This window comes from Nyctibius grandis, chromosome 8 (genome assembly GCF_013368605.1).
Source record: "Nyctibius grandis isolate bNycGra1 chromosome 8, bNycGra1.pri, whole genome shotgun sequence".
Lineage (NCBI taxonomy): Eukaryota > Metazoa > Chordata > Aves > Nyctibiiformes > Nyctibiidae > Nyctibius > Nyctibius grandis.
In genome coordinates this window covers 24,292,196-24,312,995 of record NC_090665.1, presented here as the reverse complement: position 1 = coordinate 24,312,995, position 20,800 = coordinate 24,292,196, and the positions used below count along the sequence as shown (strand labels likewise).

The 20,800-nt window shown below is 37.0% G+C and overlaps 1 protein-coding gene across 2 annotated transcripts in view; it reads left to right on the top strand.

The window, feature by feature from the left end:
• The window catches only part of KCNT2 (potassium sodium-activated channel subfamily T member 2), a 141,929-nt gene extending 122,780 nt beyond the window's left edge, over nt 1–19,149 (top strand). The window contains exons 21-27 of one of the 2 annotated variants that reach the window (XM_068406327.1): nt 4,684–4,785; nt 7,669–7,752; nt 9,101–9,229; nt 11,740–11,760; nt 14,234–14,534; nt 17,339–17,423; nt 19,038–19,149. In XM_068406327.1, the coding sequence (XP_068262428.1) occupies nt 4,684–4,785; nt 7,669–7,752; nt 9,101–9,229; nt 11,740–11,760; nt 14,234–14,534; nt 17,339–17,423; nt 19,038–19,149 (834 nt within the window). The remainder of the gene's footprint in view (nt 1–4,683; nt 4,786–7,668; nt 7,753–9,100; nt 9,230–11,739; nt 11,761–14,233; nt 14,535–17,338; nt 17,424–19,037) is intronic. The other variant, XM_068406326.1, reaches the window with a different exon arrangement.
• Nucleotides 19,150–20,800: the final 1,651 nt, after the last annotated feature.

The following is a 20,800-nucleotide window of genomic DNA, read 5'->3' as shown; positions in this document are numbered from 1 at the left end:
ACTCCATGGGCTGTAGCCTGTCTACTTCAATGCAGTGAAACCAGGAATTTATCTCAGTTCTCTTTCTTGCTTTACGTAGGCTCCTTCATTTTTCCAGCAAAGGTTCTGAAAATTGTTAGAAATATTATAACTTCTTCTCTATCTTTATTAATTTATTGTGCAAATGTAAAGTTGTAAATATAGGTTGGAAGCCGAACAGTTAATTAACTTTCTATCCAAACTATGCTATGCTGAAATAGAGGTAGACAAATTATCTTAAAGAAAGAACATTTTCTTCATTGCTGTTGAAGTTGCCTGCTGTTGATATTTCCCACTCATTTCATCTTAACTTTTGCAGGGAGCACTTCACAGGTGGTGCTGTAGTTCATTTGATGTTTCAGAACTCCCTCATGCAAAATGAAAGGCAATTAAAAACTCAAGTAAAAGCTATCTAATGCAGTCAAATGTACAGTCGATTATTACTTCTGCATTAAGCACCTCATTTTCAGAAAGAATAAAAAAAGTCAGGGAAGTTGCTTTCAGGTAGCACTGAAACACACATGCAAAATTGACTTTTCAGCCTAATGGGCTGCAGAAGAAAGATATACAAATCAGAAGTCCTTCTGCTGTTGCAGCTGCAACTTTCCTCAGTCTAGAGATAAATACATCTGAAAACTAAACTCAGCACTGACACAGGAGAAAGCAATGGCCCTTATACAACAGAGAAAAGGAAAAACAACACACCCATGGTCTAAACTCAAAACTTACATTCTCCGTTTGTCTTATCTAAGAAAAAAAATGAGGTAACCACTCCCTCTTTCTTGAAAGGGTTGAGAGTGACTTGGTTAAGAGTCACACTTTAGCTTTCTATATTTTTTTAATTTTTATTTATTTTCCAATAAATATTACAGGTGTTAACTGAAGGATAAAAATTCTAAACCTTTAGGTGACCCTTTTAAAGTATGCACAAACTCCTGTATCTTTTAATCAAACCAATACTGTGATCTTATATCTTCCACAAGGATAAGGACATACATATTAGGTGAGCGGAAATCTGTCTAGGATGGTCCAGTGTATTTGCAGTGATATACAGAAAGCCAGGCTGCTTTTTTCACCTTCTGTTACGGAGAGGACATGCTGTCTCCATTGTTTTTAATATTGTTCAGGTTTTAAGCAGATTAGAAGTAACATTAAGTAATAGAAAGCAGTAATGATATATGGGTTATAAAAAATACATTGCTACTTCTTAATTGGTGCAAATCTTATTTTAGATGGATCTCTAATGATTTATACCAGCTACAATTCTAAAACTGTATAAAAAATTAGCATACACATTTGGCTGTTGAACTAGCAGGTTTTTAGAAAGCTGTTCCTCATCAACAACAGAAAATGAATCTGTTCTTGCCGAAAAGGTAGAACAGAAGCAACTAAGAACACATGGTCCAAAATATTGTAAGCTGTTCTAGAGGTGAAGTGTTATCGATCCAAACCCCCTTATGTGAAGAAAGGGACTGTAAAGATTTCTGATCAGTCTTATATCTGACATGGGCAACAACCAACATTTACCAAAACTAACAGTGCACTGACTGTTCCCCGTAATAAGCCACTACTTCTGTCACCTTTGTGTGTCCTTGCATGACCCCCAGCCCCCCATATCCTTGTATGTTCATTAAAGCAACTTCGCATTGTTTGTACACAACAGTTACAGCCTATCATGGCGGTTCCCGTATTACTGTCTAGATCAGAGGAGAATATACTAAAACAAGATGGGCCCTAGATCTCTTCGAACCACTGACAGAGTGGCAAAGACAGGGCTTTGGGTTAGTTTGGAGTTGGTACTTTGTTATTGGTATCATAGAATTAACTGTTATGAGGGAACAGGTGTTTACTTAGAAATAGTAAAAAGACAAAACCATGATAAAGAACCCTAAAAAGGATTTGACCCAAATATAAATGGAGGTAGAAAAGAGGGAAATAAACTGAACAGCTTATGAGCTTGACCTTCTGGGCAGATATTCTCTGGTATTCTGACAATATACAAACCCAAAAGGAGATAATTAACTTCAAATTAAATGGCCTATATGGAGGAAGCACATGCTAAGAATTTCTCAAAACCACAAGCATACACCTGTTATTACTTAGAAAGAAAGCAGTAAAAATTCTGAACTTCATGACTTGAGCAAAGCCACAAACATAGGAAAACTGAGGGTGAAGTAAAGATCTCCATTTATTAATTGCTGTGTCTTAAAATGTCATTATATATGTGAAGTTCTACAGGACACACTCATACCATGATCTTTTATTTATTTTCCTAGAAATGATCTATGAGTTTCTTTAAGTAGTTATATCCTCTTCCTTATTAATTCCAAAAAGTGACAGGGAAAGAGCTGCTGGGCATCACACTTATCGTGAAAAAAAAACTGCTGGGACATTCTGGCACATTTCTGGTTTCTACATCCACAGTATTCTCTGGGAAGCGAATAAGTCTCCAAGTAATAAAGCAGAACTCAATGCAAAGTGCCTCAGTAAAAACTGTATTTCTCACAAATCTCTTTTTAAGCAAGAATAAAGAAAAAGCAAGCCTGTGATAAGAGATGGAAGGAAACAATATAAGAAATTTAAAATAAAGGGAGAGAATAAGTTTCTAAGCTTCCATTTAAAAATAAGCAAATAGGAACATCTTTATGTTCATCATCAGAATTTTGGATAAGAATCACATTATTTTCCAAATATCTTTTGCCTTATCCCACCTTTCTTGGCACAAAACCAGAATCTGCTGCAAATTTCTCTAAACAGATGTAAGGATAAACATCATACCTGAGTCACATGACAGGATAGTCACTTCACAGTTGCCTGTAAAATATTTTATGGCACGAATCTAAAAGGATTTAATGTAGCATATGTTATAATATGCATGTAGTTTTAATTTTGAAGTATTTATTGTAAAACAAGTCTTACAATTTTTTTCCATAATTCACACACAAGTTTTTAGTCTCAATAGCAATTGAAGAAAAATATCTTCTGCTTTGACTGCACTAAAAGAAAAGCACTTAAATACGAGATCGAACTACCAAAGAAATACCTGAGTCCCTGTTTCTGTGGCTTACACTAGTAAGCACAATGATATGCTTATCTAGGTAGAAGCGTTCTTTGTACAATTAGACTGTTTTCTTCTTCGACTGTCAGAAGTACATAACTTGCCAGAAACACCCCTTTGCTGCTCAGCCATCAAAGCACGCATATGTGTGTGAGACAGCATGAGTGTATATGTATGTATGCATTTCTCATGGAGAAGAAACACTAATACAAGCCAGTAGTATTTGGTCAGATCATAGAGAATGTTTGGAATAAAAAAAAACCTGAAACAATAATTATATTTAATTTCCTTAAAAATTATGAAACCCCTTTAATCTGAAGAGATTGACAGAGGTGACATTTTATAAAGGACAGATTAATGTCATGCTTTTAAGTCTTATTTGCTGTGTATTTTTATCTGGAGAAGAAATTCTTTTCGTGTGACATCTTTTTCAGCTCCACTCACATGAAGTCACAGAAAGCAACAGGTACAACCAGACTACGCAACGACGACAAACAGGGGTTAGAATGTTGCTGTCCAATAAAACCATTAGTTAGAGCAGACTGCTCATTTGCATATCACAGAATCAGAGCATGGTGAGGGTTGGAAGGGACCTCTGGAGGTCATCTTGCCTAAGGCCCCTGCTCAAACAGGGCCACCTAGAGCCAGTTGCCCAGGACAATATCCAGAGGGCTTTTAATTATCCCCAAAGAGGGAGGCTCCACAACCTCCCTGGGCAACCTGTGCCAGTGCTCAGTCACTCTCACAGTAAAAATGTGTTTCCTGACATTCAGAAGGAACCCAGGAACACCATTTGCCTTCTCTGCCGCAAGAGCACATTGCTGGCTCACGTTCAACTTGGTGTCCACCAGGACCCTCAGGGTCTTTTCTGCCCAGCTGCTTGCCAACCAGCCTTTACCACTGAGTATATATGGTGGGTGTAAGTGCCTCAATTCCAAGGCATGTAACATTTCTGTACTTTGAGAACGAATCTTATTCTTCATGATGTCTCTGAACTGAAAGCTTGATATTTCCTCTCTTCTTAAAATAACAAAATCACTTCCACCCTGTAGTTTTGCTCTGATAACTGAAGGAATAGGAAGCACACTGTGGTGCGATTCCTCTGCAAGTGAGATGTGATAAGAAAAAGGCATAACTACAGTTATGTTTTTCTGCATCCCTTCTCCAGAAGCATCAGAGCAAGAAGTTTCTACCTCAGTCCATGCGTGATCTTGTCTCACATCCTTGTATTCACTGAAATAACATTTCTTCCCTTTTACATCAGATTCTCTTCATGTTTCGTGTTCCTGTTCCTAGTAGACTTTCTGGACCTGAATAAGAGTCCAATGTCAGCGCCAAGGAGTTGGAGCAGAAATAACAAGAGCTTTGCTCTAAGCACAGTTGAAATCCCTCAATCATTTTTAAAATGATCTGGTAGAATATGCCCATGCAATTTGAGATGTAATGACTGAAACAACATATGCTTTAAACAAAATCTTTCAACCTGAAAAACTGTAAATACTGAAGAAAGATCCTACATATTTGTAGAAAGAAACTATATTGATGTTTTTTTATAGTCCTTCCAAAACCAGCCCTAAAAGTATTTCTATCTTTTAATTCCTTAACAGAAAGAGCGGGAGAAGGGATCTAATCTGGCATTTATGTTTCGACTGCCCTTTGCTGCTGGCAGGGTTTTCAGCATCAGTATGTTGGATACGCTGCTTTATCAGGTACAATGAACAATAATGTGACTTGACTTAACACAGATTGTTACCACCTCTTTTACTGTGCTTAATTATTAGATGACTCTGTTTTCCCACATGTAAGCCATTAACGTGCATGTCCATACCAGGAACAATCAAAGGCAAAAGATAATGGAGCATGTTCCACATGACAGTACTAGCTCAGTTATCAACCCCAAAATCACCCTGTCCTTGTACGAATTCTGTTGTTAAAGAATATAATACTGTTTGTGAACGTTTCCACAGTCCAGTAAGTGGAATAGTTTTGATAAGGCCTACATAAAACACAGATTATAGAGACTAATAACGCTTGTATCCTGCAACAAAAAGACAGCACCCATTCCCACAAAGTAGCGTCTCTAACCACGAAAATTAACATGATTACTTTTACGAGTAATTTATCAGTCATCTGCATTTGCTGATAGAGGCCTCAGTTACTTCATTGTGTCCCGTCCTCTTACTCATGTCAAACAGACCTCCAGATGACCAGTCATTATATCTTAAGGTGACCCATTCTGGCCCTAATAAGAAATACATGCAGTGGTTACAAAGAAACAGTGGGGGGGAAAAAGGCAGCACTGAACCTTGTTGCCCAAGAATCCAGGACAGTGCTCCTCATGCAAAAAGAAGCGATGGCAGTCAGTGGGGATAAGAGAAGGGCAACAGCCTCAGACAGTTGAAGAAACAATATATCAGAAAAATGTGGGGTCAGGACAAATGAAGGTAGTAGTTGCTGGTTTCAGGGTGGGAAAAAGAGGAGAATATTGCCCTCGCTCCTCAGCAATGACCACCTTTCTGCACACCCTGATACATCAGGATGCCGAAGCAGCAGCCCACAGCACTAGCCTTCAAGGATCTAGCTACGCAGAATAAGCAGCAACACCACCACGGCCCATGTAGTCTGCTCACCTAAGCAGCTACATACTTTGCCTACACCCTAGAGGTAGCTTGTGGATGCTTTTGTATTCAGGTGCTAAACGTTCTTTCATGAAAATTAGTTTACTTGGTAATTTGGTGCATGAAATGTGTTCCCTCATCTCAATTCTACTTCCAAATAAATTCCCTGAAGGCAAATTCAACATTAATAGAAAAATTCCTGGAGCTAAGCTTTTCTCCAAAAGTCATTAACATATAGAACAGTCACGTATATGAACAGGTACCAAAAGCAGATAAGCCAAAAAATGTAAAGCCATTTATCAAATTCTAGATGTCTTAGAAAGAATCGTTTTTGCTTTAGAAACGTGTTTTTAATCATGTCCCAGAATATCAGCATCACATATGGTAAAATCTTTGACAAAAGTAGATTAAGACACCTATAGAGAAACAGATCTGTCATCCTGCCAGCACATAAGGAACTTCAATATTTTATACTTGCTTCTAGACATGATCAGTCATGCTATGACTTGACAGAGTAAAACCATTCACTAGAAAGTGTTTAAAACAAAAAACCACACACACTCATTCTCACTCAGATTCCACCCATTCTTTCTTTGAACTCCTACTGCTCAGGTGAACTGTCATTTTTCTAGAATCATCTTTCTTATTCCAAGTTACAAATACTATGACAGCAAGATCTCTCTGTTCTTTTTCATGGTCCCATCCTTTTCTGTATGACATCTTTTTCTTCTGCATACAAGGAACAGAGTAAATTACATGGGAAACAGCAGGGTTCATCTGGTATCCTATTTTAGGCCAAAAGAAAAGCCTTTGAATTATCTTTAAGAAACTGACTGAAAAATGAAAACTTGGTCTAGCAAATCTTGTGAACACGCTTTGTAATCTAATGATAATTCCATAGCATAAATGATGCAGCCAAGATAACAAATAAGTGGAGGTTACAAAAAATTCTGTTCTTTTCAAGAAGATGCTCACTGGCATTTACCCCATCACAACTGGAAGGTTACCAGTACAAAAATTAAAACAGTTGAATCATTATGTATCAAATTAAATCTGTCTAGCTTCTGAGTTTAGACAAATTCAGGTGCTATAACTCTAACAGGTTTATATAACACCTTTGTATGGTATTTCTTTATTAAGACCTATTTCCTAGCTCCATATTTGCATTAAGCCAAAACAGCTAATTGCAAGTTGTGTTCCAACAAGGACTGATAGCCTGCCTTGAATGCTGCCCTGCTACACCTAAGAAGAGGCGGGAATGGACAGTCTTACCACAGTTAACAGAGCACCCACATGGCCCTCTGATTCCAGCAGCCCAACTCATAAGGAGGAGAAATATTTGTGATTTTAGCTGATCCAATGTCTGTTCCTGGTCTTAGCCTACACTTCTACATTTAGCTTAATTTCTACCTTTTAACCAATCAGCAAAACACTTCTGTTAGCAGAGGAACAAGCCTGACCTGAGATAAGGCAGATAAACCCTTAAAAAAATAGATGTATTGACAAAGGCAAATGACTCATTTGAATTAAAATAATAGCAGTCTCACCTTAGTATTACCCACTACTCAGTACTGCAGACCCATCTAACATACAGCAGCATTTCTGTTGCACAGAAGAGTTCATTATTATAATTTCACACCTAATAAGGCTAACACCTTACTTCCATTGATCTTAAATCTGCATTAATCTTTGCTTTCATGGTGCCTTATGCCTTAAGCTCCTTGAATCCTGTGTGTACATTGTATGCATATGCAGAATCAAATAAGAAAACTTATTTTATGTAAGTAGATACAGCACAAAGAAAGGGATAGCTATTTCTACAGCAATTAAGGTACTTAAAAGATAAAGAGATTGATTGTAAACACAGATGTACAATTTCTTTGAAATTCACACATGGTGCTAATGGTTACCTGCTCATCTGTTCATTAAAACTTTTTTCTTTCTTTTCTGTCTCTCCTGTTAAAAATCTTGCAGTCATTTGTGAAAGATTATATGATTTCTATCACAAGACTTCTGCTGGGACTTGATACCACACCAGGATCTGGGTTTCTTTGTTCTGTAAGTTGTTAAAAAAAATTATTACAGAGTATCAGAGAAGATTCTGTACTGTCTGCAAATACCTCTACTTTCTTTGTACAGCACTTCCTTTTGTGAAAGTCCAAGAAAGGCCATCTGTCGCCTTTTTCACCAGGGAAGAAGACAAGAAAATCAGATAGGAAACATACACATTTTTAGTTACTTCCATAGCAAAAAACCACTCCCTTTCCCCCCAGGAAAACACAGGAAAAGTACATTATATATGAAATAATAATGGCAGTTCAGCAACCAATTTTAAAAATTAAGTCTGCAAAAAACAGGAAGCACTACCTATATTGTACAGCCTGGCTAGCACTTACACACAATGCTATTTCACAACACCTCTTTCCATCATGGGCAATAAAAACGCAGAACTGGATTTTACATAAAGATAAGATGTATTAAATTACTTTAAGTGTCAAAAAGTCGTCTTGTTATCACGTATGTCAATATTCCCCAATGCAGAGGGTTTTTTTAATATCTATTTTTATATGTATATACACACAAAAAAAATCATAAAAATTTGTTTTTTATTAAAAATAAAACCTGCCTTTCTGTTTTCTCCCACACCCATCACATACCACGTGGCAAACAGATGAATAGAAGTTATTTAGCAGCTGCTTTCTGGGAACTATAAAGAACTACAGGATATTGTTCTCAAAAAGAAAGTTATCAATGATGGTTTAAGTAAGTTGTTTAAATAAAAACCAATTATGGATTTGTTGGTCAATCATTAAGCTTTGTTAGAGTGGATGCAAGACAGTTGAATCTCTGAAAAGGGGCTCATATATCTTGAAATAAAGCTAGTGTAATAGTAGTGAAATACTTCAGATTAATTTAAGACTTTCTTATGCCATTTATGCTTAGTGTATTATTTTTCCTCCACTCCCTTCTCCCCATATATTCAGCCTGCAGTCTAGTGAACAGTTATCTGGCTGCATTCAAAATACTCGCACGGTCTTCAGTCTGTCCATCACCAGTTTCTTACTGCTGCCAATATTTAGTTCATTCTTTTATATTTTAGTCAAATATGAACACTGGATGAAGGATGCCATATAACTTTTAAAGTAATTTCTAAACAAGAACAGAAGTAATTTCATAAGATTGAACCATTTGCACTGCAATATCTCCCAAACAGGGAGAGAACAAAAGAAACAGTGTCTACAAACTCAACAGAAGTTCCAGATTTGTTGTGGAGCAAAGGCGCAATGCTACAATATGACCATTACCAGCTAGTGTTCAGTTTTAAAATTTTTTCAAGAGTAGTATAGTGAACAAGTGATAAGCCCTCAAGAGTTAAAAGTCCTCCTTCCTGCTATTATTTGTTCAGATGAGAATCACAGAAGAGGATCTATGGATTAGGACATATGCCAGACTATACCAGAAACTTTGTTCTTCTACAGGAGACATTCCAATTGGAGTCTATAGGACAGAATCCCAAAAGCTTACAACATCTGAGGTATGTCAGTTTACTATACTTTTCTTTGGATTTGAGTACAGAGTATACAACATTCTTTGGTCCTCATAAGAATGGGAACCACTTATTTAAAGAATATTGTGAATGCCATGTCTGCAAATGCACAGAATTCCAGTAACCCACTGAAGGTCTCTTTCTGCTGACATGTATATGGCCACATTAACTCAGGGCTCACATTCAGCCCCAGAGTTCATGAATACCCCGAGCCAGTCTCCGTACTAACTTTCATTCCTGTGCTCGCCTACAGAGCACTGACTGATTAAAAACAAGGGGCAGCTCAGGTGCAGATAGGACAGGCTGGGATAGTTAGCTCTAGTCTTAACATGCATGTGGTGACTAATGACGGTATCCATAACAAGCTGTATGTCCAGGTCCTCTATCAGGTGTGACAAGAATGTTAACGCTATATCTCAAAACAGGTGGCATTTCAGTATTCACGTGAATTTCTAGCTAGAAATGGGCAATGAGAGAATAAATTAATGTTATTTAGAAGTACTATGGGATTTCTCTAAGTTTAGCTACCAAATAGTGGTAATTTTTTTTATATATGTATTTATGTGTCTGCCATATAAATGTACACATTTCTCCCTATATATATATAATGACAAAAATATTTTTTCCTGACTATTTAACATACATTTTTTTGTTTGTGCAGCTTTTATTTCTGTTATGTTTAAGCCATTTGTTTATGTGACCATTACTACTGCCATCTCATTAAACCATGGCTCAAATACAGCTCTAAAATGCAACAGTGAACACCAAGTTTCTCCTTTCTTCTGAAATACTCAGACATAGTTTACTGATTTCCAAGACAGACAATTAATATTTTCTTTCATATTTCAGAAAAATGTTATAAAACATAAAGCCATGTACTGCTTAACTGCAAGATTTATCTTGAAGTACAAACATTCATTTAAAGTTAATTTAAAAAGAAGGGTTACAAAAAGCTATGCAAGATTCGACCAAGTTCACTAGTGTCTCTTTTTGTGGACCACCAATACCTCTACAGGTGGCCTTTACAGCTTAGCCAGTGGGCTGTGCCACTGCAATAATGTCAGCTGAATTTTTTAAATATAGCAGCATTAACATAACCCATCAAAATTATTCCTTGAAGAAGAAAGCATATGTACTAAAGTAAGTCTTCTGAGGCAAGCTTAACTGATAAATTAAAGATTTTTCAAATGTTTTTCTGAAAACAAGGTTTGGGACCATCAGTCACTTAACTCTAAACTCACAATTCTACCATAAGATTGGGAGCCTCTGAAGCCTGTACACATACAACTGCTCAAGTGCTTGAATACTTGATCAGACCAGTCCCAGATTTAGTTTAAGATAGTTATTGATTATCTTCTACAAAGCAGCAATTTGTTAAAACAGTCAGACACAGAAACCAGCCTGGAAGCCACTGTCCAATAGGTAAGAGGAGTTCTACTATTACTTCCTGCTTTCACAGGTCATCTCATAAAGAGTTTCAGTTAAATCAGGTGAGGAAGAAGAGGGGAGGGGTGGGCAGGGAAATCTCTTAGTTAAGTTTTCAAATTGTCAGGTACTGGACTAATGTGGAAGAGTAGCACTGTCTTTGTTTATTAAGTGAAGTAAAAGCATTTGCTACTCTTCTTAAAAAGCTCAGGGCTCTGAATGCAGACCCCCAGTGGTATTTTCATACTTAAATACTTCAGCAGTTTCTTGTTTAGTGGGTGAGCATTTGTGAAACACTTCCCCTCTAGAGAGAGGAAGGGGAATCTTCCCTAACCTGGCTCTTCCCCAGATTGCAAAAGAGCGACATCTAGCTCTGCTTCTGTGACCTTGTGGGTAGATACCTACAAATGCAGAGGTGCTGAAAGCTGTAATCTTTCTGCAAACTGTTTCTTTTGAAGTTAAAGGCATTTTCCTGTCATTTTAGCTTTTCAATATATTAATCCAGAAACAACTTTAAAATATTGTTGGATGAGATCTCTAAAATGGAGGTTAGAGAATTGTAAATTGCTATTTTTCTCAGGAATTATGAAGTTCTAACTGTAATTTGGAAGTTTCTAACTCAGAGAACCTCCAATGTGTATATCAATTTGAGTTTAAACAGACATATAGAACTCAATTTGCATTGCAAACACTTGAAAGCTGTCAGTTAATGGTTAACTTGAGTCACAAGAACAAAATATGCCAATATTAATATTTCTATATGTACGATTTCTCCTTTGACACCCCCTTTTTGTACTGTGCAAATGAGAAGCCCTCACTTCACTCTGACAGATAAATATAAAGCAAGTTGTCAGTGACCTAGTTACTAAATAACAAGCAAATCTAGCCAGCCTCTCAGTGCCCTGCACCTATGACTCAAACCATTTCCATTTCATAAAAAAGGAGATATGAATTCTTCCTTACTACCTGTGTAGCTGATTTTTCTGTGGTTCCTGTTAAACAGTCCATGTTTGTTTCTTTAGATTCACTTGTGTTTAAATTCTTTTGTTTTCTTTTTCCCCTTCCTTTGTCAGTCACGAGAAATGGCTTCACAAGTAAGTATTTGCTTATTGTCTGCCTGTTTCTGGGTGTCATGGTTTAAGCCCAGTAGACAGTAAGCACGCTTGCTCACTCCCCTGCAGTGGGATGGGTAAAAGTGAGATAACTTGGGGGTTGAGATAAAGACCGTTTAACAGGTAAAGCAAAAGCTGCGTGTGCAAGCAAAGCAAAATAAGGAATTCACTCACTACTTCCCATTGGCAGGCAGGTAGTTTAGCCATTTCCAGGAAAGCAGGGCTGCATCATGCGTACTTGGGAAGACAAACACTGTAACTCCGCAAGTCTCCCCCATTCCTTCATCTTCATCCAGCTTTTATTGCTGAACACAGTGCCGTATGGCATGGGATATCCCTTTGGACAGCTGGGGTCAGCTGTTCTGGCTGTGCTCCCTTCCCAACTTCTTGTGCACCCCCAGCCTATTCACCGGCAGGGCACTGCGAGAAGCAGAAAAGGCCTTGGCACTGTGTAAGCATTGCTCAGCAATAACTGAAACATCCCTGTGTTATCAACACCATTTCCATCACCAATCCAAAACATAGCCTCAACTCTATCCCAGCCAAAACCAGTACACTGGGTTAAACCCTGGGAGTAAAATCCTTACAGGAAATGAAACTACGCAATGGATCATACTCCAGTAAATAGAGCTTAAAGCAACACCGTTATGGACACAAACATCTTATTAAAAATCTGAAAGCTGACAGACTGGGACTTTCAAAAAAGCTCAGTAGAATTTGGTCCCCATTGGCCCTGTCCCTATTGAATGCTGAAGATAACAGATCATCAGCAGATCATCTTTACAGTCTGGTGAAAGCCGTGATCCTGAACACCTTAAATGCTAATGGATAAAAATCCCCGTTTATCATAGGAGGAATATGCGGCTGTACTTAACGGTTCAGGCAGCTGTTGGAGCAGAAAAGCATTCCTAGAACCCTAGATGCAATTAAGGGCTATTGGCATACAGAACACTAAAGTTATTTTAAAGTAAAACTGGCAGTTAGATAAAAATAAGGCATTGCTTCAGAACAGAATAGATGAATCTGCACATTAAAACTGTTTCGTATTTTATGCACTTAGCTCCCAGGGAACAGCAAGGCAAGGGAACAAAGATCCAAGAAACTAACTGACATTTGGTGTCGTAGTGCTGTTACCACCATACTCACAGCCACCCTGACCATCTCAAATACGAACACTGATGTGTTCATGACTACATTCCCACTCCTGACACGTCTTGGCCAACCTGAGCTAGTGTTTAAATAAGGGTGTGAAACATCCTACTAGAGCACCTTTCCCAAGTAAAAAACCCCTGTGAGTCACAGATGTCCAGCAGCACAAGTGAGCAATCACACTTATTTGGGCACACAGTCTCATACTTGGAGACAGGAACCTGCCTTTGCAAAAACAAAAAAAACCCAAACAAACAACAACAACAAAAACCAAACAAACCAAAAAAAACAAAAAAACAAAAACCCAAACACCCAAAACAAAAAAAACCCCTCACAACCACCCACAAACCCACCAAACAAAAAACCCAAAAAAACAAAACCACAACCTGAAACAAAAAAAGGTTTAAAGGCAAATGTTTCTTCACTTCATGTGTGACATACAATTATTTCCCCAGTAAAAGTATCAGTGATTATGTAAAGACCTAATACACACCTTGGTATTTTCCAGAGATTTCACCATGTTTCTGTTTCAAGAAATCTCAAAAAAAATATATACACTTCATAAAACGTAAGCTGATCAATTACTACTATGTAGTAGTAGTGACACCATATCATCAGTTATGCTTCTCATACAGCAGGTTTACAAGCTATGCAAAAAGGAAGTTAAATGAACAGAAATTAAGCAACCAAACCTCAAAATAAATTAATGATAGTTACGAAAGTATTTTTAAAGAAAGTTTGAGACTGATTAAAACAAAGGGAGACACACAGAAGTACTCTGTGCTGGGCTTTTATCTTCGTGTATTAAACAGCTGCCACTGGCAGGCATGCTTTGGTGCTGCCTTTGAAAGAGGGTTTGTCTTTGAACAGTTTAATTTTTCCCTCCTGCACACCTTTCTCAACAGGCACTGTAAAAACTGAATAGCCACCTCAGTAAATCCTTATCACCTACATTTACAACAAAGTGGAGAAGTCGGAACAGATTCCTAGATTCAGGAAAGGCAGTATCAGAAGGCTAGAGTTGTTCTTCTCGGAATCAAAATGGAATCAGGCACTAAATAACACTTAACTGCTTTTGCACTTGAGAAATGTATTTATGTCATAAATGAGCTTTTTACATAAAAAGTCAAGGTCTAGTAAATGGTGCCCAATTCAGGAACACTTGCTAAGTATGAACAGCTGAATCCCCTCAGCTCCACAGCAACCAAAACACACATTCAACTGCACTGTTGAAAAGAGGAGAGAGCATCTTAATCTACTTTAATTTTTTAAAGCCCTTAATCTCTTTTGTCATTTTCCTTTCAAGTCTCAAATTTCTATCAGTGTGGAAGAATGGGAAGACACAAAAGACACCAAAGAACAGATCAGTTATCGTAGTAATCACCGTAACTCAACATCTAGTGATCAGTCTGATCATCCCTTGTTGCGACGAAAAAGCATGCAGTGGGCCCGACGGCTGAGCAGAAGAGTACCAAGACACTCTGGTAAAACAGCTGAGAAGATAAACCAGCAGCGAATGAACCTGTACAAGAGGTCAGAAAGACAGGAGCTTGCTGAACTTGTGAAAAACAGAATGAAGCACCTGGGCCTTTCCCCAGCAGGATACGGTATGATTACTATAGTACTTTAAATTAATAAAAACATTAGTATTACTCAAGATGAACTTATTTGTAAGAACTGAGGGTGCCATAAACAAAATATTAAATTTACGATAATGGTTTTGTTTTGGTTTGGTTTTTGTTTGGTTTTTGCTTTGGTGGGGTTTTTTTGTTTGTTTTTGGGTTTTGTTTTGATGGTTGTTTTTTTGTTTGTCTTGGGTTTTTTCTTTTTTTACTGAGATAAACTTGCTGCAGTGTTTTTAAATCAATTCTGTTGTAACCTGTTCCTATTTTCAGATGGAAAGCTCAGAAGGCAGCATGTCAGCCACATTTGTATTTAGCATATAGGATACGGGTATGCAGAATATATAAACATTCCCCTGTCACTTTTCAACACAATTATTTTTAAATTTGACTTATTCCTAAAATATTCATTAACTGAAGCTAAATGTGGTATTTCCTGCAGAATGGATATTTTTATTTGTCCATTTTAACTACATACATTCTTAATGCAGGGTCAAACATCTTTTGACACCAATAGCAATGTACTACCCAACAGTAGTTCTTATTGTTGCTATTGATACCAAATCAACTTAATTGTGAGAGAAGGCTGCTACAGAACACAGGGCTATAGTTTTGCTCAATCTTTACAAATTAGATATGTAAATACAAGCTCTTTAGCCCACACTCCAACTGGATGATTAGTATTCCTGCTTTCTTTGTGGATACTATATGACTCTCTGCAGGAAGATTCGGGACTAAATATTTTCCAGGAGTGACACAGGCCACAATAACATTTGATCAACCACAAATAAGTTTTATAAGTTTGATTCGTATTTATACTAGTAACAAGAAAACTTGTATTCCTGCTTTTCTTTTAAAATCCTAGTTAAAAGCTAACAGTAAATGTTCATTTCATTATTTAAATTTAGGAAGATTATATACCATCTGCAGAACAGCAAAATCTTGATAGGTAAATGCTTCACCTGATTGCATTTATCTGCCCCGATTCATACATTTTCACGATCACTTCCCTATTTTCTCACAGATGCACCTCATTATAAAGAAAGCTTCTACTTTTACAACTCCAGGAACACCCACATTCTGGGGAAAAAAAAAACCACCAACCAAAACCTTCAAAGAACCACAAACCAGTTTTACAGGTGCAGTCAGCTGCAGACCTGGGTTGCCACATTCCCAGTGCCATCTCTCCACTCTCCCTCACATTCAGAAAGAAATTTCAGAAGCCTTTCACCCCCCTTCAGAGCTAGCTCACTCTCCACTCATCCCACTACATATTGAGCCTGGAATAGAAATTTTTAAATCTCACTGTTCTTTTGAACTAGCAGGAATCAATCATTCCAGTTAGCTCCCTGCAGAAGTTGAACGTACTCCTTAGTTCAGTACGTTCTCTCTGCATGTGTGGGGAACAATGAAAAAAAAAACAACAAACTAAACAGGAAATAAAAATCACAGTTGCTTATGTATCTCCATGTATAGGGATGAGCTCTAAAGCCAATTTCACATCTTCAGTGTCCTTTTTACATTGATAACCTAATAACCTCTAAGAACTCCAAATTTAAATTCAATTAACTCTGGATTCATTTAAGCCAACTGAGACACAACACAGTTTTGACTATGCAAACCTCTAGCAGAGGTGTGATGATGTTAGTATGGTCGTACAGGTGCTTGTATAACTAGTTACAATACTTTGCATCAGTTTTACCTTACTGATAAGCTATGTTGTAAAGCACCATTTTAGCTGTATAATTGCATCTATAGTAAGAGTCTATGTGAGCTTATCTAATTGTTTTCTAGACAGAAGTACTGACGGTGGTGCAAATATGTGATACAAGCATGTAGAAAAATTACACATACTAGAAAATACCCAATACAGTAATTTTCAACCTAAAGACAGTATATTAAGCATACTTCATTAACAAAAGATTTAGGAAGTGCATTCAAAATAGAATGGGGCTGTTCTCTTTCAAATCATTTTCCCTAAAATAATGAAGTGAGAAGTTAACGCAGAAGAAATGCCTCTCCTTTTTAGTCCTATCAAATTAAAGCTAGTCTCATTGCAGCACCCCAGGAAGCGTACCAAGAGAAAGCTATATGAAGGATACTGCCATGACAGCTATGAAAGTGTAGCGAGACTTGACTAGGCAAAAACCTTAAAAAAAAAAAAATGTTTTCTGTCAGCCTTCATTTGCAACATACCACTAGAAGAATAGTTAAAAATGCAAGAAATAAATACCAATTTCCATTTATACAGCATTCACATTTTGACTCATTGCCACAGGTGATAAAAAGGAAAATGCTTACTAGATAAATAAGGAAAGGAAAAAAAGGTTTATATTGACCAAATCTGGAAATAGATGAGAATGCTGTACAGCTGCATTTAACCTTGCTTGTCACTCAAACTCAATGCCAACTGAGGATGGAAGTTCCTACTTCCCACATACTAACATAAGCTGCATGGCAGATTGGTAAAATACACTAAAAGTGGGTTGCATTCAGAATTGCTATGAGTGAAAAGAAAAAACGCAAAAGAACGTTTTTAAAACATTCAGAAAGAAAGCAGGATATTTTGAGAGCTGATAACTCAAAAGATGCTATGTCAGATAGTTCCAATGCAAGTACAGTTCAAAAGAAGTTGCTAAACTTATTTGAAATCGCTGGCACCTGACATTTTTTGGCAGCTCTATGAACCAAAGATGATATTTAATCAAATTAGTTTGTTAGAAATCATACTTTTCACCATTTGTTTGTAAATATAATTAACTTGGTATGGTTTTTGTTTTGTCCTCTAGATGAAATGAATGATCATCAGAACACCCTTTCTTACATCCTGATCAATCCTTCTCCAGATACAAGATTAGAGCTGAACGATATAGTGTAAGTTAAAGCACAAAAAAATTTTCTTTTTTGCAATTTCTGCCTGACTTTATTTTATTATCTTTCTTCTGGAAAAGAACCCCAAGCTTTCCCATGCACCTGCAAAAAATATGTAGACTTCTATTTAACTAGATGCCTAATTGTATACATATATGTATATATTCAAAATACACATATGAATATACAATACATATGTTAGTAATGCTCCTACCTCCATATTGTCTCATCCTCCTCTTACTCTGTATTTAAAAAATAATCTAACCGAAGTCTGCTGGCTATCTTAACAGAATGAATAGTCCCATTAAATTCTTGCTTATAATTTAGCTACCTATTCTTCATAGAAAGATCAACCCTTCAAAATCAGTGTTTTTAAATGGGATTTTATTACACAGATTCAAAGATCATTACAGTAAACAGCAGTCTTTCCTGGAATATCATGTGATATTCATGCTTAAGGTAATTCAAATACAAATGGCAGGACTTTAACACAGGAAATTTTTTCATTTGCTTACCAGGAATTTTGCAGACTACATGAAAAAAAAAAAAAAGAAAAAAGTAAACACAAATTTGAACCATTAAGAAAGTTTTGAAAGTCAAAAATTTTAGATAATTATCTGGCTTTGTCTCATACTGAAGTCCGATGCGATTCCTGTGTTAAGATCCTGAGCCATTTCTGCCTCTGCCTTGCTGTACTAACAAGGACTGCAAGGTCCTCCACATCAGTGCTGACCCACCACACTGCTTGCTCACAAGGAGGAAAGCTGTTTGATACTAAAACTCCTGATAATAAAACAAAATCTTCATAGTGCTTTGTAGCACTGCAGTATATGAAAGCATAGCATAATATTGACTGTATCAAACAGCAAAAGGCAATTATCATAAAAAATTATCATAAAATTTGTTGAAATTACTTGGAATACTATTTTCATTGTTATGGAACTCCACAGTATGATGTGTACTAATATTTAACCTGTAAATTCACCTACTATTACCTAGTCTATCTAGGTGGACTAGGTATCCTGCATTCCATTTTTCTTACTTTCTTTCATCCTTATCCTAAGAAAAGCAGTTATTTTAAACATCTCAAACTTAGGTTCAAACTCATAAGGCATTCTCCTCAAGTATTCAGATATAGTAGAAGTCCTTAGAATAAGGGTCTACCTCCAGACTGTCAGCCTACACCAAGATTATCAGCATCAGGCTTTTTATCTGTTGAGCACAGTGACAAGAATTGTCCATTGTTTTCTCACAAAATTATTTTAGAAATGACTCTGTGGACTGCTTGTCCCTTCTTTAAGGCATAACAAATAAAGGAGATACATAAAGAAATACAGAGTTACTGGCAAAGGAGCTGTCAGTCAAAATTAAGGTTTAGCTATGCCTAGTACATACAGATGATGTCTAGGCAGACAAAATGTGAAAAGCTTTATTATTAGCATCTAAAATGAGTGGTGTTACCCAAGTGTCCAAGTTACCCAATAGGAACTAGACTAAGTACCTTCAAAATAAGTCTCAGTCTTCCTCAGATCTTTTCAACATCACAACTGCATGCACTTATTTTATCCTTGCTCACGCCAAGTCTTTTTAATAAGAGTTTATAATTTCTTTTTATAGATACTTGATCCGACCTGATCCATTGGCTTATGTTCCAAATATTGCACCCAGCCGAAAAGACAGCTTCAGCAATACAATGGGACAAGACACGAGGGAGGAAACACAACTTTGATATGTAACTCGTCACAAAATTAAGAGACAATTTTATACACATGTTGTTTCTGCTAACCATTTTGAAAACTGAGTGGTACATTCTATTCAGATTTTGGAAACAAAATGACAGTGGGTAAGTGACCAAATTTAGAAACGTGGTGTCTAGAAACTCTTAATTTAAGGGATTGTCAGGCTTATGGCCTGTTCAGTATGGTAGTTGAACTTTGTCAGTTTAACAGAATTATGACACCTATTACTATTTAACCAATATGGACAAATGATTTAAAAAGTGACAGATTCCATCATATGTTTTGCTTAGATGCTTCTAAGCATATTTATCAAGGTGACAGCATGTCAGTGATTTAAGCTTCTGACCTACATCAGTAAAGATTATCTTTAATAATAAAAGATAATAATTTCATCTTTATTAGCAGAAAATATGTTAATACGTAAAGGCGCCAACAAGGCCTTGTGCATCAAGAATCCAGCCTTTGAGAAAATTTTCCATCTCAGCCTGTCACCCATTTATGTTAGAACAGGCTAGTTTCAGTCCTATTTTAGCCTCCAGGACATGAGTGTTAGTTCTCTGGGTTTGCACAGATCAAATTGCAATGACACAGCCTCACACCGTAGAGGTTGAGATCTGAGGCATAGCCACTGAAAGATTAGCTCAGAGGAGCCCACCTGGAGGGAAGTCCCTGTCATCTCACACATGCAGCCCCTCACATTTGCAAAAACTGGGGAGGTACTTTCTGTGTGAAGCTGCAAACAATGGTAGCTCAGGTGAAATAGAGCCCCTTTAACCTTCGTAAGTTTGTCAATAGAAGCCTGAATAGATTATGATAGAAAAGTGAGAGCACCCCTCTAGGGAATGATTCATACCACAAGTCCTTTCCATTTCCAAGAATATGCCAGAACTGCAACTGTCCAAAGTATGTACACGCCCAGTCATTCAGATTACCCAAATGGGATACATTTTCATATAAAATTATGTATCACATTGAAAATTAAAGAAACTTATAACCCATTCCATAAAACGAATATAACGCCACATTACGTGAAGAGGCACCATGGATTTGAAAACTCTGTTTTGGCATTAAGTACACATGAAAGCACCTGCTAGTATATGAAACATCTGAAGCTGCTACAGAATCTCCAGTCTACGCATAGAAGAGTGCCACAATTGGTCAAGCTTTCTACAGAATTAAGCATGCCTGTACATGATCTTCCAAAATCACATTCATTCTTTGCTATCTGTCACAAAGGGGGAAGAGCACGCTTAAGGTAAAAACCCTACTGTTACAATTATACATATAGAACTGGTACACGAAATGTGGCAGGTAGTCTACATGGAAAAACTGGTTATTCTTTGAATTCCCTCGATGTTCTGCACGTACAAAATTAAGTCAAAATTGTTTATATTCTCCTCTATATTATTTGGTAGACCAACTACAATTTATGTCTGAGAAATAAAATACCAAGTTGCCCAGTGAACAACTATGGATGTGAGTATGCTTATCAGCATTGTACGGATGTTGAAATCAAGTCATATTAGGAACGACAGCAAACCTATTATTCCTCCCTTCTTCTTAATTCTTCCAAAACTTAACTAATCTGTTCCATATTAAGTCAGAAATCTTAAAGCCACAATTATAAAAAACCCACAAATG